The 25,155-nt window shown below is 42.3% G+C and overlaps 2 protein-coding genes across 7 annotated transcripts in view; one reads left to right on the forward strand and one right to left on the reverse strand.

Annotated features, from left to right (window-relative positions):
- Sgtb (small glutamine-rich tetratricopeptide repeat (TPR)-containing, beta) overlaps positions 1 to 22,626 on the forward strand; it is a 32,139-nt gene extending 9,513 nt beyond the window's left edge. For 2 of the 3 annotated variants that reach the window (NM_001361054.1, NM_144838.2), the window contains exons 4-11: positions 2,232 to 2,301; positions 4,955 to 5,054; positions 9,994 to 10,098; positions 12,702 to 12,840; positions 12,931 to 12,993; positions 15,369 to 15,406; positions 15,605 to 15,688; positions 20,505 to 22,626. In NM_001361054.1, coding sequence (NP_001347983.1) covers positions 2,232 to 2,301; positions 4,955 to 5,054; positions 9,994 to 10,098; positions 12,702 to 12,840; positions 12,931 to 12,993; positions 15,369 to 15,406; positions 15,605 to 15,688; positions 20,505 to 20,616 — 711 coding nt within the window. In that variant the 3' untranslated portion in view covers positions 20,617 to 22,626. Of the gene's footprint in view, positions 1 to 2,231; positions 2,302 to 4,954; positions 5,055 to 9,993; positions 10,099 to 12,701; positions 12,841 to 12,913; positions 12,994 to 15,368; positions 15,407 to 15,604; positions 15,689 to 20,504 lie in introns of all 3 variants that reach the window. The other variant, XR_003950448.1, reaches the window with a different exon arrangement.
- A 291-nt stretch (positions 22,627 to 22,917) lies between these two features.
- The window catches only part of Trappc13 (trafficking protein particle complex 13), a 36,314-nt gene continuing 34,076 nt past the window's right edge, over positions 22,918 to 25,155 (reverse strand). For all 4 annotated transcript variants that reach the window (NM_001360778.1, NM_001093760.1, NM_001093759.1 and 1 more), the window contains one exon: positions 22,918 to 25,010. In NM_001360778.1, coding sequence (NP_001347707.1) covers positions 24,903 to 25,010 — 108 coding nt within the window. In that variant the 3' untranslated portion in view covers positions 22,918 to 24,902. The remainder of the gene's footprint in view (positions 25,011 to 25,155) is intronic.

The raw sequence follows: 25,155 nt of genomic DNA on the forward strand, positions 1-25,155 counted from the left end.
TATCACAGCCGATGACCATTATTCCTGTCTTCCAGGAACCTCCAGTTGACTTCTACACTCCCTTTCACGAAAGCTCTGTTGCTGTAGTTCTCTGATTGGACTTAATTGTGAGAGAGTTGTTGTATACTGTTTTACAATGTAAAGCGGTTGAGAGTGAATCCCTGTTACTTCTTCAGGGTATTAATTGTGGTAGCATCATCCCTGCGTGGGTCTTCGGGCTGTGCTTCTCCTCCTCATGTTAACACTGCAGCAGAGAAAGTCTGAAGTGTGCCTGAGGCAGCCTTGACATCGTTATGATTAGTTTTTCAAGTGCACTTGAATATGGAGTTAATGACTCTACTTTTAGAATTCTGCTTGTTTCTTTCAGCAGGGACCATGTCTTGGAACCACAGTTAAGCAGTGAAGGAGTATGAGTGGTGTTCCTCTCTGTTTCTGTGTCTTGTGCCCCATTGAAAAGGCTTTCTGCCAATCTTTGTCAGTAATTTTACACTTGTGGGTATTTGTCTAATTAGCAAAGTACTTTTCCACGTTCCATTTATCACTTTCAGATGAAGGATTACCTTGTATGTTAAGTGCCGTACATTGGCACAAAAGCTACAAGTTACTCCTTTTTTTCCCTTCAGTATTGCTGACTTAACTTCAGAGTGAAGTTAAAAAAACCATATAATTTTTCCAAGTCTTCCATAAATGGAAAGACACAGATGTTCCCATTGTCCCTCAGAGCACACCAGAATGTTCAGCTTACTGTAGAGGCGCCTTTGGTTTGAAACTTCTGCCTAGGAGGTTTGAGGATGGTGGTAGGTGCTGGCATGCAAGCTCATGCTGTTGCTCATCTCACCTATGATTTTCTATATGACTATAGTTTAGTTTAAAATACTGGACAATACAGAAAGACATAAGGAAGAGACTTTATTTCCAAATATTATTACTGTTAACTTTTAGAATACACCTTCCTAGCCTTAGTGCGTGAATCAGTGTTTGTGTGTATGTGTGTGTATGTGTGTGTATGTGTGTGTGTGTGTGTGCACGTGCACGTGCACATTTTTGTATGCCTTTAAGTGAGAGCATTATAGATGCTCTTTTCATTGATAAACGGTATCGAGATACATGTTTTAGGATAATAAACACACTTCTCTAGAAGTTTCTAGTTCTGATATTGTTCTTTGTATATTAATTCCACATTTCATTCCTGGAATGGGATTTCTGGCTATGGGCAAAGAAAGCTCGATCTGTAACTCGAGCTCCAAGGCAGGAGGATCACAAGTTTGATGCCTGCCTGGGCTATCAAGTAGATTCAGAGGTGGCCTAGACATTCTAGTGGGAAAGACCTTGCCCTGAGGTCAGGTGAAAGGGCAAAACCTTCACTCTGGTGCTCCAGCCAAACAGCCAGCAGAGCACTGGTCAGCATTTCTGAGGTCCTAGGTTGAATGTCCAGCACTGAGAGGAAAAAAAAAAAAAAAGAAAAAGAGTTGGTCCTTAGGCGCCCGTTATTATCTAGAAAAGTTCAACCGATCATATTTCTAATCAAAGTACACGAGAGGACCTTTTCCAATTTCATGTTAGCACTTATTCAGGTGTTACATTTAGTGAGATAAGTTACAGAGACAAAGTTTGGAGCTGAGACGAAAGGATGGACCATCTAGAGACTGCCATATCCAGGGATCCACCCCATAATCAGCTTCCAAACGCTGACACCATTGCATACACTAGCAAGATTTTATCGAAAGGATCCAGATGTAGCTATCTCGTATGAGACTATGCCGGGGCCTAGCAAACACAGAAGTGGATGCTCACAGTCAGCTATTGGATGGATCACAGGGCTCCCAATGGAGGAGCTAGAGAAAGTACCCAAGGAGCTAAAGGGAACTGCAGCCCTATAGGTGGAACAACATTATGAACTAACCAGTACCCCGGAGCTCTTGACTCTAGCTGCATATGTATCAAAAGATGGCCTAGTCGGCCATCACTGGAAAGAGAGGCCCATTGGACTTACAAACTTTATATGCCCCAGTACAGGGGAATGCCAGGGCCAAAAAGTGGGAGTGGGAGGGAGGGTATGGGGGACTTTTGGGATAGCATTGGAAATGTAATTGAGGAAAATATGTAATAAAAAATATTAAAAAAAAAGAATTACAGGTGAGTTGCCGAAACGTGTGCAGTTTATTACTATTTATAGATTTGGGATGCCTTTTCGTGTAGCTATAAGGAAACACTTTCTGGTTCCATTTCAGAATGACATACGGCCGCTTTCAAACTCAGTGCCCGAGGATGTGGGAAAGGCGGACCAGCTGAAGGATGAAGGTAAATACGCCACGTTGCTCTGGAGGTGACAACTCTGAGGTGGCAGTATGATAGTTTCCGCTGATGAGGACTGCACCATCCTCATCCCTGTGGCTTTTCTGGAGCGGATGTGAATGTGATGGGTAAGAGGCCTGGTGACACAGAATGCCTGTCAATACCAAGGCCGTCAAGACTAGCCAGTATCCACTAAGCCTCACTGAATAAATACCTTATGGGCTATTTACTTTGAACTCTGCTTGCTATTTGACTCAATTCTCCTTTATTTTTTAACCAAAAAGAGGTAATTAACTTTAAGTGTTATTTTAACTTTCATATTCATATTAATGTTTTAAAAGGATTTTGAAGTTTATTAATGCATGCATATGGCATCTGTCTTGTTTATTTTATTATATTTCATGACATCCTTGTTCTTCAGTCTTATCTTAGGATTACATTATAAAGTAGGTTAGTTTCTGTTTTCAATTTTGTTTCCTCTAAAAATGATATTGTCAGAGTGCCTTTGAAATCTTAAAGTGCCATGACCTCATAATTTATACGTTAAATAAGCAACGCCCAATGCTTGTTGTGCTTGCGCTGTGTTTCCCAGAGCGTTTATAGTTCAGCCATCCAGAGGCAAATTGTACGCTTTGTAATTGGAGCAGCTTCTTCGGAAGTTTTCCTCCCACTCGGGCTTTGCATCCTGTGGACACTCCTGTGATGGTATATGGTCTCCACTGCCCTGCATGGCAGCAGCTGTTTTAGCTCTGGTGGTAGTGCTCAGTACAAGGCAAACTGAAATGGTATTTTTGTTCTGTATGCTACTTGCTCTGCACGGCAGCCTTGGGAAATGGTAATCCCTGCGGAGCGTTTTGTTTGGTTTTGTTTTGACACAGTGAGTGTTAGGAAGGTGTGGGCTAGAGGGAGGGGCAGCATGAGACTCCTTGAACACAACAGCTGGGGAGACTGGGTCACTCCCGCTTTCTCCTTTAACAAAAGCTTCTGGTCTTCGTTTCACTGAGACGTGTCATATGTCAGACATGCTATGGACAAAGTCTAAATGATGGCTCTTCTGTCTTGTGCGAAAACAAATGGCCCTGGTGGGTCGTCAAGGATCCTTCCAGGCTGGAGGTGTTAATCAAGGCTGCTTCATAGCTAGGACCCTCCTGGAGCATGGCTTTCGGATGTCTCACCTGCTTCTTAAAAGCGGAAGGAGGCAGCAAGGGCTGCCAGCTGCCGTCCCCTGGTGGGGCTGTGAGAGAGGAAGGAGAATAGCATGTACTGCTATAAAGTGTCACACCAATGCCTTATTGCTGTGTTATAGCCACAGATTTCATCTGTATCCTGAATCTCCCTATTTACCATCTTATAGATGGAAGCTTTCTAATCATTAGCTTAGGTTACAGTGCTTGCTATATTTGTAATACACACACACACACACACACACACACACACACCACACACCTACACATTTAAGGTGGTTCGTAGGAAAGACACAAGAATGTTTTAATGTCAATGATTGTAAAATGCAGCCCCAAAGTACAAGGTCCCACAGCAGCAGCAGCAGCAGCAGCAGCAACAACAACAATAACAACAACAACAACAACAACAACAACAACAACAACAAAGTTGCTCTTTTATTATATACAGTCCATTGGTTTATAACATTCACAGACCTTATGGCCAAATCAGTTATTAACCATTTTTACCCATTAGCAGTCACTCACATCCTCACCTACAGTAGCTTTGACTCTGGAAGCCTTACCACTGCCTTTCTTTCTTTTTTCCTTTTTTCTTTTCTTTTTGGCAGCTCTTACAGTTACTTTATTGTTATTGTTGTTGTTTTTGTTTTAGAATTATCTATTTTTAAAAATGTGAGTATACTGCTGTCTATGTTGCTGTCTTCAGACACACCAGAAGAGGGCATCGGATCCCATTACAGATGGTTGCGAGCCACCATGTGGTTGCTGGGAATTGAACTCAGGACCTCTGGAGGAGCAGTCAGTGCTCTTAACTGCTGAGCCATCTATCAAGCCCCAGTTATTTATTTATATTTTTTAGCAACAATTTTCCATCCCTTCCCCCTTCCAAAACCAAAACTCAAAACAAAACCAAAGACAAAACAACTTTAAGCTTACATCTGAGAGTATTACTGAAGAGGGGTCCGTTTTATTAATTAATGAAGATAAGTTTTTAAAACTGGGCGTATTAGCTGAGTTGGTTTGGCCAGCTAACTTCTAGCAGCCGTCCTAGCATGGCTGCACAAAGGTGTGTGTGTGTTGAAAGGAGGAGCGGAAGGTCCGGTCCAGCTCAAGGTGGTAGCTAAGGAGAGGGGAGGAGTATGGCCAGCTCTAAATGGGAGTGAGGAAGCAAACAGGGAGAGAATACATATCTATGACCTAGCGGCATGCCTGCCTTTACTCCCAACAGCTGAATTTCATGTGATGCAAATATTAATTCCCGTGACTCCATATTGTCGAAGTGATTCAATCACCAGGAAACTAAGGGTAGAGTCTCTGTGGTATAAGATAAAACTGACCCCGGTTCAATTTTGTGATTGAAAAACACTGCGTGTGACCTTCTTCGTGTGTTTGTAGTTTCTGTGGCTGAGCCGCGTGGGTCAGACTTTGCACTTTTTCACACTCTGCTGACAGAGCCTGGCCCGATCTGATTGCAGGCAATAACCACATGAAAGAAGAAAATTACGCTGCGGCAGTGGACTGCTACACGCAGGCAATAGAACTGGATCCCAACAATGCCGTTTATTATTGCAACAGGTAACGTGGTTCCATGTCAACCTGTTCATCCTGAAACGCTGGGATTCACAGCTCTGAAAGGCAGATGTCTTATGTGTCTGGAGAAAAATTTGAAAGACAGAAAAATAAGCTGAAGGAGAAAAAGGAAAGAATAAAGCCCTAGGCTTCATTCAGAGGCCACCAATCTTTTTAAATTTTAATTTCTTTATTTTTTACTTATTTACTTTGCATCCCATTCAATACCCCTCTCTCAGGCACCCCCTTCATAATCCTTCTACCCACCCCCCTTCTCCTCTGAGTAGGAGTGGCTCTCCTAGATATCCCCTCTGCATATTCTCTTATGTGCCCACCCATCTCACTTTAAAGTCTTTGTTTTGTGTGTGTGTTAGTTTGTGCGCATGAGTGTGTTTATGTGTGTCTGTGTGTGAGTATGTGTGTGTGTGTGCTTGTGTGTGCAGGTACTCATGAGACATTATGACAAGATATAAATATTACTGTAAAATTGCTTGATTATAGAGTAATACATGAAAAATGTGAGCCTAAGTAAATAATTAATTTTTCAAGAGATTAGAATTCACCAATACTCTTATGTCTGCTAATACTCAGAGATTTTTGGTGATATTTATTCTTGCTTTTAATCACTGTTAAATTGAAATTAATGAATATGCTTCCCTTTCTCATTTAAATGGGCTCTTTCCCCGAGGATTCAGCCATAGGACACGCTGTTAAATATTAAATAAACAGTTAGAAAGGTTTATTTGCCTTTTTCTGCTTGATAACCAGAGAGCTAGTGAAGAAACAGAAGGCATTTCCAGTGCTAGTGAATCAGGTAGATTGTCGTGTTAACAGCTCTGCCCATGAAACAGCAAGTGACTGAATGTGGGCACATTACGCTCTGCCTCCTGTTTCTGCACAGACTTGGTGTTCACTTTTCTTCCATCCGTGTAGCCTCAGTGCGAAGTCTGTTACTTTCTCTCTAGGAGGCTCTTGCCACTGGGATGGGTGGGTGAATCACCTAAGGAATAGGGAGGCAGGGAACTGGTATGGACATCCACAGGTGATTTGGAAAGAGTTGGAAGTGGTTTGGAAAGACACGGAATTTGAATAGAGTGAGGAAGATGGAAGACATTTCAGGTTGGAGAATGTAATTTAAAATGGAGAATTGGGCCGGGTGTGGTGGCGCAAGCCTTTAATCCCAGCACTTGGGAGGCAGAGGCGGATTTCTGAGTTCAAGGCCAGCCTGGTCTACAGAGTGAGTTCCAGGACAGCCAGGGCCACACAGAGAAACACTGTCTCGAAACAAACAAACAAACAAACAAACAAACAAACAAACATGCAGAATTGGGAGCTGGGGAGAGCTGAGTTGGTAAAGTCCTTTCCACGAAAGCTTGAGGACACGAGTTTAAGCCCCAGAGCCCATACTGTTTAAAAAGCCAAGTACTGTGTTGTATGATTGTACTCTCAGTGCTGGGGAAGCAGAGATAGGTAGAGCCCAGGGTCTCGCTTGGCCAGTCAGCACAGGCTCCTTGATAAGCTCTGGCCAGTGAGAGACCATGTCTCAAAAGGAAGGTCGAGGGCACCTTGTCCTCTGGCCTACACTTGCTATGTATACACAGCCACACGTGTACCTGCGCACACACACATAAAATTCAGAATCATCAGGCCATTGTAAGAAAAGATGGCTCGTACCACCGTCTAGTTGCCTTAGCTCCCAGGAGGATGGGAATGAGGGCCTATGGTTTTGCATTTTGCTTTCCTGTTTTCCTAGCAGATTCCTAAAGTCAGTTGACTGAGATTGAACTTGATCGATGAATCTCAGTTCTACTACCTTTCTTCTATACAACCTTTGGACAGTCACGTATCCGTTGTAAGAATCTATTTCTTGCGAAATAAACGTAATACTAGCCACTTCAGTGTGCACTTGGAGGGGTGGTCGTACGTACAAAGAGCCTAGCTAGTCCTAGACTAAAAGTAGTTCTTTCAAAATACATTGCTGCTCTGTGAGTTCCAGGCTAACCTGACCTGCTTGTAAGTTTCAGGAGAGTCAGGGATGCATAGTGAGATCTTGTCTCTAAATAAGTAAACAACAGTGTAACTCTGGTGACACACACCTCTAATCTCACCCCAGTGACAGTTTAGTTATAGATGTATAATAAAGTTAGAAGTTCAAATGGATACGTAGCAGAAGATGGCCTAGTCGGCCATCACTGGGAAGAGAGGCCCCTTGGTCTTGCAAACTTTATATGCCTCAGTACAGGGGAACGCCAGGGCCAAAAAGTGGATAGGGGAGCAGGGTGTGGGGAGGGTATAGGAGACTTTCAGGATAGCATTTGAAATGTAAATGAAGGAAATATCTAATAAAAAATTGAAAAAAAAAAGAACGTGGCAGGGGGCAAAAAAAAGAACGTTAAATGGGGCAAAAGCATGTACAGACTTTATTTGTTTATTTATTTATTTATTTAAGACAGGGGACTGTCCTCGAACTCACAGAAATCTGCCTCGCCAGGGCTGACATTATGGCAAAGATTAAAGACGTACACCACATGTCTGGCAAAAGTTTGAGTCTTTTGTTGTTTTAAAATCCACTCTCTGGAGAACATGTGTGCCAGCCATTAATGCGCACATTAGTTGTGAAAGCTGATCTTCAAAAATTTTATCAGAGCTAATCTACACATGATGTGATATTTCTTACAGAAAACTGGAAAATCTATATTCCTGGTTCCAGTGTCCAGGATTATCAGTGTCTCTTCTAGCTGCCTTTCTATAGGATTGGTTTTATAGAATACTGTTCATGGAGAGCCAACAAACATTTTGGCCATTTACTTTGGATATTCAGTGCTGATGGGATGCAATAATAGTTGTATTAGGAATAGAATTGATAGAATGAAAAATTCATCCTCCCCCCCCTCAGGGTGTGTGTGTGTGTCCATCCGTCTATCCATCCGGCCAGCTGTCTGTCTGTCTGTGTTTGTCTGAGATTTATTAAAGTAGCTTACAGGCTATGTGCTAAGTAGTCCAACATTGCCTGTCTCCTAATAGAATTCCAGGATTCCAGTAGTTGTTCAGTCCACAAGACTGGGTGTCTCAACAGTCCCAATCTAGTGCTGGAGTCTCAGAGAAGTCCTAGAGAGCCACCCATTTTCAGTCTATGTTGAAATTCCAAAGAAGTGGGCTCTTAGCCCAGGGGAGGAGTACCTCAGGAACAGAAGAGATGAACTCACCACCGAGACTAAGGCAAAAGCTAGCTTTCTTCCTTCGTGCCCTTTTGTGTGGCTCATGTCTTCTGATGTAGCTCAGATTTAGGGTCAATCTTTCATCTTCAAATGGGTATGTATTCTACTTCCAAAATCCCACACAGAAGTGCCCAGCTGTTCTGGTTCAGTTAATTCCAGATGTAGTGAAGTTGATTGTAAGATTAGCTATGACAGAAGTAGATTCTCCTAATCTGTACTTTGATGGCCAGAGGAAATGGGAACATTTAAGGCATGATGAGGTCAGTGAGGAACACAGTGTTTTCATCCTCTCTAGGGGACTGTCTCAGTGGGCACAACATTTGCTTCACACGTTTGGTGATCTGAATGCATTTTCTGCAAACCCAAGCACCCTGAGTTCAGATCTCAGAACTATATAGTGTTAGCAGCTGTAATTCCAGCATGCCTCTGGGGATGAGAGGGGAAGGCAGGAGGCTTTCCAGAGGCTCAGGGCCAACTACCCTGCTGGAGGAGACCCTGTCTCAAGGTGGAAAGGTGAAAACTGACACCTGAAGATGTCTGACTGCCATACACGAGCACACATAGGTGCACACACACATACACACACACACACACACACACACACACATTTTCTTATTTTGATATGTGTTACTGGAGAGTCCAGGAAGTCTCTGAAAGAACTTATTGTTGATTAGTTTCAACGAAGACAGAAGGTTGACTGGGTAGTTAAACAAACAAACAAACAAACAAACAAACAAACAATTTGGGCAATTTAGACATGGCTATAAGAGAATAAAGGAGAAGGGACTGACGAGTGTCTCTCAGTCTGTGGGCAAGCTTAGCAAGCTGGAGAGTGTGGGGCACATTTGTCATGGGCTTTTGTCTGTTGATCATAAAGGAATCTAAGTCAAGTTTTGGGTTTGTAACTGTTTCCTCCAAGGGCTTTCTGCCTTTATTACTAGAAGGGACCTCAAGTTTGGGAGGTACCATGTTAGGAGTAGTGGGTACAGCATGTCCTTGGCGGGGGTGGGGTGGGGTGGAGCAGTGAGAACCTAAGCTGTTACCCTATGCTCTGGCCCTCACGCCTGACCTCATGCAGATGTTTCTGGCTGCTGATGCTCCCTTGTTGGCCTCCGAGTACGAATTCTAGGGCTTCTGCTTTTCCTCCCCTTTCCTCCCCTGAGTGAACCCTTCCAAGTTGGCATCATTATCAGCAGGTCCTAATTGCTAAGATGTTTGCATAGGCAAATGCTGTTTGCCTAGAGTTGGTCTCTTCAGCCTTCTTCTGAAGTAGATTCCGGGGTTTGCTGAAGATGATGACGGCCTTGGAGAGACTGAAGGAGTAAAGCTTAGGCTATGTCAGGGGTAAAGGAATGGGAGAGGTTGTCATGGGTTGGAAATTTTTGGTATGTTTTAACCTTACTATTAAAGTGACCAATTCATAGCAGCTGCCCCTCTCTATGCCTCCCTAGCGCTCCAAAAGTCTCCATGTTTTCAGTTTGCATCTCAGGCAAATTGAGAGGCCATAAATAGGATTGTAATAATCCACACATCTGTATTTTCTAAAGCAAAGGGAACGGAAAAGGGAGCCTACTTTTTCTTCCAGATGTTTTAAGCTGTTTTTAAATTGTTGTATAATCAGACAGTTTGACATAGAGTGATGTGATGTAAACATAGGGACCAGAACCATGCAGTTTTGTGCCTGAAAAGCCTGGACTGCTGCCTTATTGTAATGTCTCCCCCCTCAGGGCTGCTGCTCAAAGCAAATTAAGTCACTACACAGACGCAATCAAGGACTGCGAGAAAGCCATTGCAATTGACTCGAAATACAGCAAGGCCTACGGAAGGATGGGGTGAGTGCCCAGACAACATCCAAAGCATTGCCACGGAGAATCATACATGCTGTGGTTCAGGCCTGATGGTGGATATCCTGACTAACATTGTTCCCTGTGTGATAATAAGACAAATTTAATAGAAAGAAATATAGCAAAATGGAGCTGACTACACTTGAGGTCCATCATGGGTGTTTCAGGACTGACTGGGCATTGTAAGGAACTGTGTGAGCAAACTCACTTCATAGCTTGGACCATAAAAACACAAGTAAGTTTAGTTAGATCCCTAACTATGTATTTTCCCTGGAATCCACTGTTTGGTATTTGTTAGTTCCGAGTTCATGGAGACTTTATGGGATTTAATTTCTGTGAGTGAGAACCGACTGCATGCCCTGTTGGAACTCTTTTGAATTCTATGTCTGAACTCCATCCTCAAATATTCCATTCCATTTTATCTCTGTTTGAGTATTTAATAGACATGTTGAATTTCATGTGTTTCTATCAGAACTCACGTACCCATTGCTTTGGCCCAAAGCTGAGGAGTTGGTCTGTATCTATCTAATCTGCTGGCATATCTGGTCTAGCCTCGTTTTCCTCTTGTATCTTGGATTCAGTTGTTCACTAGCTTGCTTATAGGATTAACCTAGATTGCCATTTCTTACCTACTCTGCTTTAGTTACCTTCTAACTAGTCTTTATGCCTCAATTCTCTACCTCACCAATGTTAATCCTCTGCAGAGAAGCCAGAGTGAGCTTTCAAAAGTCTAACCCAGAAGAGTTGACTATCTAAATAGACAGAATGATTGCCTAGCATGCTGGTAGCTCTGGATTGGAGCCCTAGCATTGCATAAACAGTGTGTGTGTTGCATGCTTATAGTCCCAGCACTTTGGAGGTAGAAGCAAGAAGATCATGAGCTCAAGATCATCTTTGGCTACAAAGCAACTTTGAGGCCACCCTCGGCCACATGAGACCCTGTCTCACACCTGTCCACCAAACCCTAAAAGCATAACTCAAATAGTCATTACATTGCAACTGTAGTTTAAAAGTCTAAACTATAAAGAAGTCCCATATGACCCAGTGTAGCCAGCTGCCCTCTCTGCTTTGTTTTCTGGGACCCATCCTCATGTGCCTTTGTCCTATGCTTTAAGCTTACAAGACCTGCATGTTTCTTAGCGTCTTTGTGTTTGCTTCTGTGTCTGGGTTGATAGTACTCTCCCAACTTCTCTGTAATTATTTTCTGCCATTCATGTCTTCTTGCATGTGGCAATTTTTGAGCAAACACTACTGTCATTTTCCTTAATATTACCCATTCTGGGTGCATGCTTGTTGCCTGTGCTCCTCAAGTGGAAGGAGATTTTCTTAAACTTAGGAACTTTTTTTTTTTTTAAATTGTGGAGTGCTGAGTATTTAAAGTAGTACCTGGTACATAGTAAGCTTTCAATCTTTATGATGATCAATTAGGAACTCTGTTGAGGATCCTTCAAGGTTGACTAATAGAAAACTAGTTGGGTTATAAGAATTTCTAATTTTATCTATGTAAGAAGTCTGTGAGGTAATACAGAAAAGAAAGGATTAATTTGTCTAAAAGACAAATCTAGAACAAACAAGACACTTAATACTATCTTTTCATACTTAGTTATTACTGTTTAATTCTGATGTATTTTTCAAGCAAACTATAGGTAGGGAATGATAAACATTACAATTTAGGTATAGTCAGGCTTGTGCCTGGGACAATAATTTATTGAGTTACAGAAGACCCTTATTCTGTCTAACAAGTCACGTGTTGTTCAGAACTGGTCACCTGATAGCTACATTCTGCTTTTCATTTAACAGATGAGAAACTAGAGGCCAGCAAGATAGGTCAGCAGGTAAAGGCACAGTTGAGCCTGACAGCTCTAGGTCAACCCCCAAATCTCATGTTAAAGTGGAAGGAAAAGACTGAGTCAACAGAGTTGCCCTCTGGTCTCCACATGTGTCCCCTGGCACCATTTCCTCCAATAATCAATCAATCAATCAATCAATCAATTATTTTAAAAAGCTATAGGAAGTAAAACAGTAAAAACAAAATTAGGAAACTAATATTATTGTTCAAGTGTTTTAAGAAGGAAGATATGGATGCTCTCAAATGCATAGCATTCAGATGCAGGTATGTCCCACCTGAGGCCTGTGGGCTGCATGTGTCTTAGGATAGTTATGAATGCAGCCCAACACACCTGTAGGCGACAGTGTTGTTATAAGGTCAGAAGGTCTGACACTCCTGGTTTATTAGGGTCCTTGAAAAGAGTGTCAGCATCATGGATTTACATGATCACAGGATTGCAAGCACAAAGCTTGGTTTAGCTCAGCCTAGAGATTCGTAAAGCAAGCTACTTCATTTACATGTCAGTCTTAAGGAAAATAGAAAGGTGAGTAGTCTGAGCTTTCAGTGTATGAACTGTGTGGGACACGCGTAATGGAACAGAAAGGAGACGACTGAAGCTTACAGGATCTTGGAGTTGGGGAAAATTGATTGTACTCTCTCTGAACCATAACATAATGAGGGTTAGAATTGAATGCTAGGTCCCTGAATGCTCTGAGCATGACCTTCTGCTGTTCTGTAGCATAACCCTGCTCCCTTTCCAAAGGCTCGCCCTCACTGCCATGAATAAGTTTGAAGAGGCCGTTACAAGCTACCAGAAGGCACTGGATCTCGATCCTGAGAATGATTCGTATAAGTCAAATCTGAAAATAGCAGAACAGAAGTTGAGAGAGGTGTCTAGCCCTGTAAGTTGCCTCTGTGGAACAGATCCTGTCCCTCACAATTGACTAACATCACAGTGGCTGGAATGAATCTCAGCTCTAACTCTTTTACAGACGGGAACCGGGCTGAGCTTTGACATGGCTAGCTTGATAAATAACCCGGCCTTCATCACCATGGTGAGTCTACTTCTTTCCCTTTTGATCTGCTGCCTGCTGTCCGCTATATATTTGCTCTCCTTCTCTGCCATTCTTTTTAGGGAGATGGAATTTTTCAGTAGTTGCTGGAGTCGACCCATAGCTCTTGAACACAAGTGAGTCTCCTGCCTTAGCCTCTCAAGGAACTGAGAGTACAGGCTCCAGATCCATATTTTTTTTTTTTTTTAAAGAAACAAACACAGGGGTTTCCAGTGAGTGAGTGGCAGATGTTCATGGCAGAGGCTAAGACAGGAGTGCCTCAACTCGGAGGAAGCCAGGGTGTTTTTAGAAAGCCCATACCTTCCTAAACTAGAATATAAAAGTCAGTGTTTGTGTGGATATGTACACTTTATAAGACAAAACTCATACTTTTTTTTTTCATTAGATTGTCAGTTTGCAAATATGAAAGTTTAAAAACCACTGTCTTGGGCTAGTGAGATGGCTCAGCAGTTTACAGTGCTCGCTACATAAACCTGGTCATCTGAGGTCACACATGGTGGAAAAAAACAACTGACTTCCACAATTTGGCTTTTGACCTTTACACAAGCACTGTGGCACACATTCTCTCTCTCTCTCTCTCAACACAAGCACTGTGGCACACATTCTCTCTCTCTCTCTCTCTCTCTCAATTCTCTCATAAATAAATGAATGTAATTTAAAACCCGAAAGTTGTATCAAACTGGTCCTAGGAAGATATATCTACCAACTGCTGTCTGAGGATTTTGATTATAGCCATTACCCAAACTTGTTTTCTGTCTTAAGAGTTTTTAAAAACAGGCTCTCATGTAGCCCAGGTTCAAACTTGCCTCAGCTAGCCTCAAACTTAGTATGTAGCTGAAGGTGACCTTGAGTATTTTGTTCTTCAGGCCTCCTAAGTGCTGGGATTACAGGCATGCCCTACGAGTTAGCCAGTTTATGCAATGCTGGAGACTGAACCCAGGGCTTCATGCATCCTAAACAACTAAGCCACATCTCTAGTCCCGCCAACAATCTCTAGTTCTTCAAGCCAACCAAAATAACTTACAGTTCTTTGAAAAACAACCATGATTCTATGATCTGGTGGGCATAGGGTGTTACCTGGGTCTACAGTACCCCTGGAGTTACTAACGGCATACTTTGTATGTAAACGTTCCACTGCCTGGCATGGTGGTGCATGTCTGCAATACCTGCATGTGGAAGGCTGAGGCCAGCCTTGGGTACACAGGAATTTGAGGCCACCCTTGGCTACATGGGGAAACCCTGTCTCAAAACAAAACCATATACATTCTACCATATGCTGTGTTCCTAAAATGGCAGGAATCTGTTCCTGTTCATCTTTGTTCAAGTAAATGTGTTTTACAATCCTTAAATCCTTAGTTCAACCAAAAGACACAGTCTTTTTTCAATTTGGTTGCCCTTCTTACCTACTCGCTGGCAAATAGATACTCCTTTGTAAGCCTCTGATGTTTTAAAACCTGGCTTGCTCATTTCTAGCCCTCATATTACTGTAATATGAAATGGAATTTAGCTTCAGATTAAATTTAGTCTGTAAGCTACTATATACTAAAATAAATACCATGTAGGAGCTGCAAAAGAGGAGGGTTAAAGGCACATCTTTGACTCTTAAAAAGGGGCCAGTGTGGGCTTGTGGGTGGGCCACACTGTCAGAGTACTTGGAAAGCATTCTTGACAACTGGATCTGATTTCTCAGCACTGCTATAATAAATAAACGAATGAATAAATAGATAAATAAATACAGAAACACGTAAACAAAGTGAGGACTAAGACTGTAGTTCAGTGTCGGGACATATGCATTGTGTTCAACCCTCAGGACTGCCAAAAAATGAAAATAGAAACTGATGAAAATTATAAAGAGGATAAATAACAAAAGGACCGGGGTGATCATGCTTTAACATGGAGTTCTGAGATCTATCAACCTGCCGTTGTTACTCTGTGAAGGAAGCAGGGAGGCCTCCCTCCATCTCCAGCCTGCTGGAAAGGGCTGGTCTGGTCTCCATAACAGAATCAGTCACAAATATCTCTTTGGCAGTGTCTTTTAAGCTTTACATCTTTATACTTTTAAAGTTTTCCTTTTTCCCTTTTGACCTGTTGGTCTGACCAGTAGTGGCAATACCCTCCATTAATTAGTTTATCTATTTTAATTGTCTATAATCTCATTTCCCCCATTGATGACAGTTTCTAGTATCTTCTCTTTTGTACCATCCCATTTCCTTTGTACAGCACACTACAATTCCACCCCGTGTTCGGTTGGGCACTGTTAGGTTTTATTCCTCTGCCCTTACAGCATCTCTGTAACATCCCTATGCATTTTAATTTTTGTTGTCATTTTAATGGGCAATTCTATTTTTCAATTATAGGCTGCAAGTTTAATGCAGAACCCTCAAGTTCAGCAGCTGTGAGTATAAAGGGCTCCTTATGCCTTTTTCCTTCTCATTGCAGGGCCCCTAATTAAAGCACACCATTAGAATTGATAAAAATGCACTGAATTCCAGTCACTCACACATTTGACCCAGTCCCTTGATGTATTTCATTGACATTTTCTTCCCATGAGGAATACATGCTGATCTCCATGGTGTGTCTCTTGTTACCCTAGAATGTCAGGGATGATGACAAATGCCATTGGAGGACCAGCTGCCGGAGTTGGAGGCCTAACAGACCTGTCTAGCCTAATCCAAGCGTGAGTGTTTGCCCTGCTTTGTGTCCTATTGAATGGGTTAAGGCAAGGTGACCAAAAGCAGCCTGGGGAGGAAAGACTTTATTGGAGCTCACAGTTTATAGACCATCACGAAGGGAAGCGAGAGGGGCTGGAGAGATGGCTCAGTGGTTAAGAGCACTGACTTTTTTATTTTTTCTTTTTCTTTCTATAGAATTTTGACATTCCAGCAGATCTTTAGAAGGAGTCATTAGCAGTAGAAGTAGGCAGAACTCTGGTGTGGTGGGTGGTACACACCTTCAATTCCAGCACTTGGGAAGCAGAGGCAGGTGGAGCTTCTGTTAGTTGCAGACCAGCCAGGTCTACATATTGATAACTCCTAGCAAGCAAGCAAACAAATAAAACAAAAACAAGAAAGTAGGTAGTTTGCATCCGTAACTGGTAGCTGGAGCTGCTGAGGAACATGCCTTAAGTTCCCGAGACCTCAGGACATTCACTTAGTCTTTTGAGGTCCAGCTAAATTTTTGTTGTTTCTAGTATGGATTTAGGGTCATATAGGATGCCAGGACTGTCATCTACACTTACAGAGGGTCCCTGGGATGTCAGGACTGTCATCTACACTTACAGAGGGTCCCTAAGGATTGATTCCCTGCTGTACATTTAGAGAGGGTCCCTGAGAATTGATGTCCTGCTGTACACTTACAGAGGGTCCCTAAGGATTGATTCCCTGCTGTACACTTACAGAGGGTCCCTGAGAATTGATGTCCTGCTGTACACTTACAGTGGGTCCCTAAGTATTGATGCCCTGCTGTACACTTACAGACGGTCCCTAAGTATTGATGGCCTGCTCATTGATACACACTCACAATGATCTCATATGTAAAGCAATTATCATTCAATTTCATCAATGAGTTTATTTTTTTAAATTTTGTAAGCTTGAATAACTACCCTGGGATTTAAGTGGTAGTCATATGTTTACTGAAAATATGTATTAATTAGGTGCAGATCCATATTTTAAAATCGGTTTTTTTGAGATATAGTCTTACTGTGTAGCCCTTGTTGCCTTCCAATTGAAGGTGATCTTCCCGAGTGTTCTGGGATTACAAACATGGGCCACAAACTTGGCTTAAAATCACCTTTGCTTTAGTTGTAGAGCCCTCACTGGGTTTAATCTCTAGCACTACAAAAGAAGTAAAGTGAGTTTGAAGGTCATGTTACATGTTACATCATTAATATTAGGGGCACTTCGGAAATGCAGTCAAGCTTCCGGGGCACAGGAAACTGACTCCACACACGCAAGCACGTTACTGTTACTCTCCATCAGAATGTCCAAGACACTGCATTTCGAATATGTGTCTACTACTGCCAAGTTTATAAGAAGCCACAGTTCCAGCTTCTAATTTGTTCTCAAAACCAATCACCACCTAAGATGTTGAACTTTTAGAGTGACCCTTAAGTGGCATGATTATCATGCTTAATACATGTAATTGAGATCACAAACTGAAGAGTTTGTGATAAACTTATTTTATCGTAATTTCAAGGACCATCTTATTAGAGTTTAAAGGAAAAAAACCCCAGGACAGGCAAGCTATAAATCTGAGCCATTGCCCAGAGAAGAATGGAAAAGTGAAGTAAAAATTAGAACAAAAATCCAAACAAACAAATACCGCCCCCCCCCAAAAAAACCAAACCCATTGCTGTTTGAGTTAAGCCAGCATGGAGGTCAGCCACATGGCCGTAACACCATAGGCAAATGGTGGGGAGTCCAGCTTCAGAGCAAGACTAGGGAAGTCCAGGGTTACAGAAAAATTGTGCAGAGTTTCTGACCAGCATCCAAATGAAAGAGGCAGAAAGAACAGGAGTGTCATCAGGACTCAGGAAAGGGAGCCAAGGAACCTCAGTGGCTCCTACAAACTGTCTAAGTCTTCAGTTTCTGAGGCAGGCTCTTATGAAGACCACATTGACCTTGATTTTACTACGTAGCTGGGGGTGGTCTTGAACCCTTGATCTTCTTGCCTCTTCTTCCTCAGTGCTGGAATTATAGATATGCATTACCACCCTGTTTCAAGGTTGTGTATGACTGTTTAATGAGGTGTTGGGACTGAAGCTAGAGCCGTGGGCATGCTAGGGAAGTGTTCTATTGGGCTAGAGAGATAGCTCAGAGATTAAGAACACTAACTGCACAATAATAAGAATAATATAGCCGGGCATTGTGGCGCACACCTTTAATCCCAGCACTCGGAGGCAGAGGCAGGCGGATTTCTGAGTTCGAGGCCAGCCTGGTCTACACAGTGAGTTCCAGGACAGCCAGGGCTATACAGAGAAACCCTGTCTCGAAAAACAAAAAAACAAAAAAACAAAAAAAAAAAAAAAAAAGAAGAAGAATAAGAATATAATCTTAACACTCGTGTAAGAACCTGGGCATCCCATACACACCTGTAGCATTAGCTCCAAAGGGGAGGAGACAGGGGGATCGCTGGGACTTGCTGGCTTCCAGCCTATTTAAGAAAATGCAAGTTTAGGTTCAGGGAAAGACAGGGAATGACAGAGGAGGTCACCTGACCCTTCTGGCCTAGGCTTGTGCACTTGCACACCATGCATATAAATAGATACACACACAGAAACACACACACACACACACACACACACACACAGAGATACACACACATACACATACATACATACACATACACACAGACACATACACACACACACACAGAAACACACACACACACACAGATACACACACATAGACACACACATACACATACATACATACACGTACACACAGACACATACACACACACACAGACAGACACATACACACACGATTGTAACCTTTAAAAGAAGTCCTGCCATTGAACCTCATTCCCAGGCCTTTAAAACTTTGTCTTATAGAATATTCACTTTTTGAGGCCAGCCTGGTCCACAGAGTGAGTTCCAGTTCAAGGCTACACAGAGAAACCCTGTCTTGAAAAAACCAAAAGAAAAAGAAAATCCCTTTTCACTGACCCCTCTAAGGATCCCAGCCTGGGAGTTGTTCTGTCCTGTCCAGAGAAACTAGGAAGACTGGTGCATTGTGTTTTGGACGCACTGTTAGGAGCGTGCTGTAGAGCTCTTTGATTACATAGTGGACAAGTAGATCACATCCAATTCAGGCATTTATAGCTTATCTTCAGGGTTTGGTTTTCCTCCTCATCTTCAACAAGAGACTGTTTGTTTCCCAAGGAGAAACCTTTAGCCTGGGCTGGAGAGAGGGTTCAGGTGGTAGAATTTGCCTTGCTACCAGGAAGACATGAGTTCAATTCCCTGAAGAAATTGAAAACAAAAAACCAAAAACCTGGCAGTGATGACACATCTTGTAATTTCAGGGTTGGAACCTAGGGACAGAGGATCCCTGGGGCTCCAGGCCTGTGAGCCAGCCTAGACTGTAACAAAGCCTTCTGGCCAGTCAATAAACCCTGTCTTTTTTTTTTTTTTTTTTCCGTGCGGCTTTTTAAAAATATTTTTTTTACTAGATATTGTCTTCATTTACATTTCAAATGCTATCCCAAAAGTTTCCTATTACCCCCCCCCCCCGCCCTCCTTCCCTACCCACCCACTCCCACTTCTTGGCCCTGGTGTTCCCCTGTATTGGGGCATATAAAGTTTGTAAGACCAAGAGGCCTCTCTTCCCAATGATGGCCAACTAGGCCATCTTCTGCTACATATGCAGCTAGAGACACGAGCTCCAGGGGTACTGATTAATTCATATTGTTGTTCCTCCTATAGGGTTGCAGACCCCTTCAGCTCCTTGGGTACTTTCTTTAGCTCCTCCATTGGGGTCCCTGTGTTCCATTCTATAGATGACTGTGAGCATCCACTTCTGTATTTGCCAGGCACTGGCATAGCCTCACAAGAGACAGCTATATCAGGGTCCTTTCAGCATAATCTTGCTGGCATATGCAATAGTGTCTGTGCTTGGTGGCTGATTATGGAATGGATCCCCGGGTGGAGCAGTCTCTGGATAGTCCATCCTTTCATCTTAGCTCCAAACTTTGTCTCTGCAACTCCTTCCATGGGTATTTTATTCCCTATTCTAGGGAGGAATGAAGTATCCACGCGTTGGTCTTCCTTATTCTTGATTTTCTTGTGTTTTGCAAATTGTATCTTGGGCATTGTAAGTTTCAGTGAGTGGATATCAAGTGACTTCTTTTGTGATTGGGTTACCTCACTCAGGATGATATCCTCCAGATCCATCCATTTGCCTAAGAATTTCATAAATTCATTGTTTTTAATAGCTGAGTAGAACTCAATTGTGTAAATGTACCATATTTTCTGTATCCATTCCTCTGTTGAGGGACATCTGGGTTCTTTCCAGCTTCTGGCTATTATAAATAACGCTGCATCCAATATATACAAAGAGCTCAAGAAGCTGAACTCCAGAAATTCAAATAACCCCATTAAAAATGGGGTACAGAGCTAAACAAAGAATTCTCAACTGAGGAATACTGAAGGGCTGAGAAGCACTGGAAAAAATGTTCAACATCCTTAATCATCAGGGAAATGCAAATCAAATAAACCCTGCCCTAAAACACACAAAACGCACTGCACCCAAGGACCAATACTAACAGTTGTCCTTTCACTTCCATGGGTGCACTTGCCCTCATGTGCACCAGTACACACATGAGATGTACAGAAACGCACACCACACACCCCCATGGGAACTCTCTGTCCTGCAAAATAATGCTGTGTAGAACAGTGGTGATATTATGGCTCTAAAACTTGTGTTCATAGGAAAAATTCCCTCTGAAAGTCCTACAGCATCTCCAGTTCAGTTTATTCCGCTTTTGTCCTGCAGGGGGCAGCAGTTTGCGCAGCAGATACAACAGCAGAATCCGGAACTCATAGAGCAGCTGAGAAACCACATCCGGAGCAGATCGTTCAGCAGCAGTGCAGACGAACACTCCTGACTTGACCAGGACCCTCGCCCCAGTACAAACATTCTGACGTGTACACTTGTAGATAATAGCCAAAAACAAAGTAACAAAACCCACCCTATACAGAGTCTGAACATAACGGAGGAAAGTCTCCTGTGTAAACCTGAGAGAATACATCTGTTTAGATAATAGTTTACCACAAGCAGACTTGAACGTAATCCAGACAGACTCCTTTGGAAAGCAGTGATCAGTAGCCTTGTTAAGGGTGAATACAGCCTGGGGACAAGGGTCCATCCATTTTAAAACTTTTATCATCATATTTGTATATTAGACTTAGTACAGAGTATATTTATTGAATAGTAGGGCTATTTATTGGAAAGTTCGTTAGCTGCAGGTTTCCCTAGGCAGTGGTCTTGAGCGGGGCGATGCTGGTTTAGAAGACACGTGCTTGGCAGCACGTCAGAGAGAAGCGCTGGCACGCGCTACCATCAGTGACGCGTGTCTATCGAGAGTGGCACTTGGAAGATACTGTGAATGCCCAGAAAGCGAAGGCAGTGTGCTCAGGTTTTCTGCATAGATTTTTTAAACTAAGCTTGTCTGTAGCTTCGTGTTTATAGCATTCGCATGGCCAGTTAAGTACATAATGAAACATACTTAGAAATCCTTAATGATGCTGGTCAGGTCAGTGACATTACTGCCCCATTTAATTATCACAGCTTAAATGTCACAATTTCATTGCTGGAAAACTTACCTAGGGCAGTATCTCGTTACATTTAAAGAAGCCACTGACGTGTCCCCAGATTCCGGGTTTCCTAAGTGGGATTTAATTATGTGCCCATCAAAGACGACGACGACGATGACTATTTTTCTTGACCATTATTTGATGGCTAACAGAAGCATCCATCTCTAACATTGCTCACTTGTGTAATCCTTTGGTGCAGTTTGGCTTGGCATGTCGGTTCTTATGCTTAACTTTAATTTATTGCAATTTAAACGTAACAGGAGACTTCAACTGTCTTATTTTAAATTGGATGCCACACTGTGCATCTGGCGTGTGCTTAGTAGGAAGAAATGACACGAGCTATCGATGGGAGGACTCTTAGTGCACTGATGGATAAGAAGGCTCATTTCAAATGGAACTGGCTTATTAACCAAAAACTTGGTTCGTATCCCATCACTGCATTAGAGAGGAAATAAGTAGGAACAGAGAGTAGATGCCCCATGGAACAGATCCTGGAGCTGTTAAAGGACAACCAGAGCGCCTGGGAACACAGATCAGTGCATAGTGCTTGCCCAGCATGTGTGAGGCCCTGGGTTACCCCTTCCCTAGTACTGCATGCAAAGGGAATGGCGGTGAGTCCCAGCACGTGGGAGGTAAGGGTCAGGACCAGGAATTCAGCATCACTCTTGGCTACACAGTGAGTACAATGCTAGCCTGGGCTACAGGACCCCTGTCTCGAAAACAAAAACCCCCAAACACCCCAGTAGAAAAAAAACCCGACCCAAACAACAACAAAACAGACAATTAGAAAACCTCATGACTTGCTCTAGATTTCTGTATTTAACAACTTTGGGAAACAAATCTTTGTGAAGAAGATAAGCTGAATAGGCCTGTCTTGTTAAAAAAAAAAAAATAAGGCTCAGATGATTTCAGTGGTCTTGGGAGAGAAGGATATCCCTTCTCTTTAACTCTTTCGGGAAGCAGACAAGGAAGAAACAGCCCCCAACTCATGTGAGCAGTAGGACTCGGATAAGAATTCCCAGCTTGGGAACTCTATCTTCATGTGCTGATGCCCCTTGCTGAAGGCAGCTCTTCTTAGGTGGGACACAGGAACCAGTGCATCTTTCACTGCACGTTTCTAGTTTTGTTTCTTTGGGAAGGAAGGACCAGACAGCCAGATGTTGTCTCCCATTTCCACAGATTTTCTTTCCAGTCAGGACACCCTTCACTCTTCGGGTCTGTCCAGCACATCGGAATCATCACACTGCAAGCCATTTCAATAATTTTTTTGGTATGGTCTGATTGTGCTAGCTGTCTTAAAAGTTTAAGACACTTCCCCAGTATTCTTCCCCTTCTTGTTGAGAAACAGGGCACTGAGTACTTCCATGTGTTCTGATTAGGGATGCCTGACTTCCACGTGTTCTGATTAGGATGCCTGACTTCCATGTGTCCTAATTAGGATGCCTGACTTCCATGAACCCATTTCAATGGTGTAGCTGACGCTGTGACCGTGCTATGCAAAATCCACTGTGTCCTTTCTATGGAAATGGAATTTTCATTTACTATATCAAATTGTCAATCTAGTTTTTATAATAGTTGACTCAGATCCTTTATAAGATGGCATTATCTGTCCTTTATTTAAAGTATGAATAGTACACAGCTATGTTGTGTATACACAGAAGAGACTTTGTAACCTAAAGAATATAGCAGAATAAGTTGTACATTCCTACTGACTGAAACAGTGGTTCAGTCATAAGAAGATGCTGATAAATACGACTTGACCAGTCTGTCAGCCCAAAGGAACGGACCTCAGTTCTCACTGCTTATATTTTGTTTTGCACAGACATTCATCAATCATGACTAATGTATGTGAGGGGCAAGTCTTCTGAATATACCTTTCATTTTGGACCAAACAATTTGTCATGGCAATAAATAATTATGCATTTAAGAAAACAGATTTTGTCTTTGACTTATATTTTTTAGAACTTTTAATTTTTTTATTTCATGTATGTGGATACACTGTTGCTGTCTGTAGACACACCAGAAAAAGACATTGAATCCCATTACAGATGGCTGTGAGCCATCATGTGGTTGGCTGGGAATTGAACTCAGGACCTCTGGAAGAGCAGTCAGCGCTCTTAATTGCTGAGCCATCTCTCCAGCCCAAGAGTTATATTTTTAATATATAGTAGGGATTTTGAACTCGCCAAACTAGGATGAAGTTTATTTAACAGCATGGGTTTTGTTTCCCTAATAAACAGGGAAGCGTTTTGATGCATACCTATTGCAAAGCTGTTGTAAGCCTTAGTTTTCTTGCTGATTTGTTCCTGACATGAATGGTTGTAATTTTTTTAAAGATTTATTTATCTTATATATGTGAGTACACTACCATTGTCTTCACACACACCAGAAGAGGGCATCAGAACCCATTACAGATGGTTGTGAGCCACCATGTGCTTGCTGAGAATTGAACTCAGGACCTCTAGAAGAGCAGTTAGGGCTCTTAACCTCTGAGCCGTCTCTCCAGCCCCCGAATGTTTGTGATTAAACGGACAAATAAATCTTTTATATTAGTACATGATAGAGAGCTAAAAGTCACAGCTGGGCGTGGTGGCGACGCCTTTAATCCCAGCACTCGGGAGGCAGAGGCAGGCGGATTTCTGAGTTCGAGGCCAGCCTGGTCTACAAAGTGAGTCCAGGACAGCCAGGGATACACAGAGAAACTCTGTCTCGAAAAACCAAAAAAAAAAAAAAAAAGAAAGAAAAAAATCAGATGTGAAGTTGGAATCATTTAAATGTATATTATGAAAATAAGCTCTTTATTCTTCAGTAGGGAAGACCCCAGGAGTCTTTAGATTAAAGTGAAATAATTGCTAACATTGTTGAAAGCTAATTAAATCAGTCAATCCTGGCCTGCTCTCGAGTGTCTGTTAACGTGTGTTGGTATGTGTACACTAAGACAGACATGCAACCATACAACAATTTTGAAAACAACTGAAATGTTTCTCTGGCTGAATTGTTTTACACAGGCCTCTCTTTGTTGACTAAGCACCTAGGAAAGAGAATGCAGTTGACCATGATTAGTTCAACTAACTTTCTATATTAAGTATCATGGAAATTCGATAATCCTAAAGCAAATGGTGTCTTCCAGCAGAGTTAGTGTGTAGCCTAGGGGCCTTGGCAAGCAGGTCCATCAACCACGGATACACCTGCCTGCCTACTCAGATGGCAGAATTCATCTGTTCACCGAGCATAAGACATCTGATACCCAGCCCTTTACAAAAAGGTTCGCTGACTGCTTTTTATATACTTGTTAGACAAAAAGCCTCAAAGATGAGCTTGTTGAAAACAAAAAAAATGACAGGTATCTTAAAGGACACAAAATATATACAGAAAATAAAGAAATGTTTTGTTCCTCTAGAATATAATTTGAAAGATAAAAGTAGTGTTTTTACAACAAACGTTTAAAATTGAACTGTTTTACAAGAAACATTTAAATAACATATACTTGTTTTCACTACTGATCACTGCACAAAGCTGACGAAATACAGAGAGCATTTCTGTGATTAAACAAGAAGTCTAACATTAGGAATTTTCTTTAGGCTTCCACTTCCACGGCTGCTGAGACTACGCAGACTTGCGCGATGTCATCATATTCGTATGTTCTCTTTAGAAATGTGTCAGTGAGTCTTAAGCCAGAGACACTCTAGAGAGAGAGAGAGAGAGAGAGAGAGAGAGAGAGAGAGAGAGAGAGAAAATATGAGATGCACCTCAGTGTTCACTCATTGATAATTACCATGGAAAATACAGCTATCAGAAATGATGACTTAGCCCACCCGGTTGAAATCACT

The sequence above is a fragment of the Mus musculus genome, chromosome 13 (genome assembly GCF_000001635.26).
Source record: "Mus musculus strain C57BL/6J chromosome 13, GRCm38.p6 C57BL/6J".
Taxonomy (NCBI): domain Eukaryota; kingdom Metazoa; phylum Chordata; class Mammalia; order Rodentia; family Muridae; genus Mus; species Mus musculus.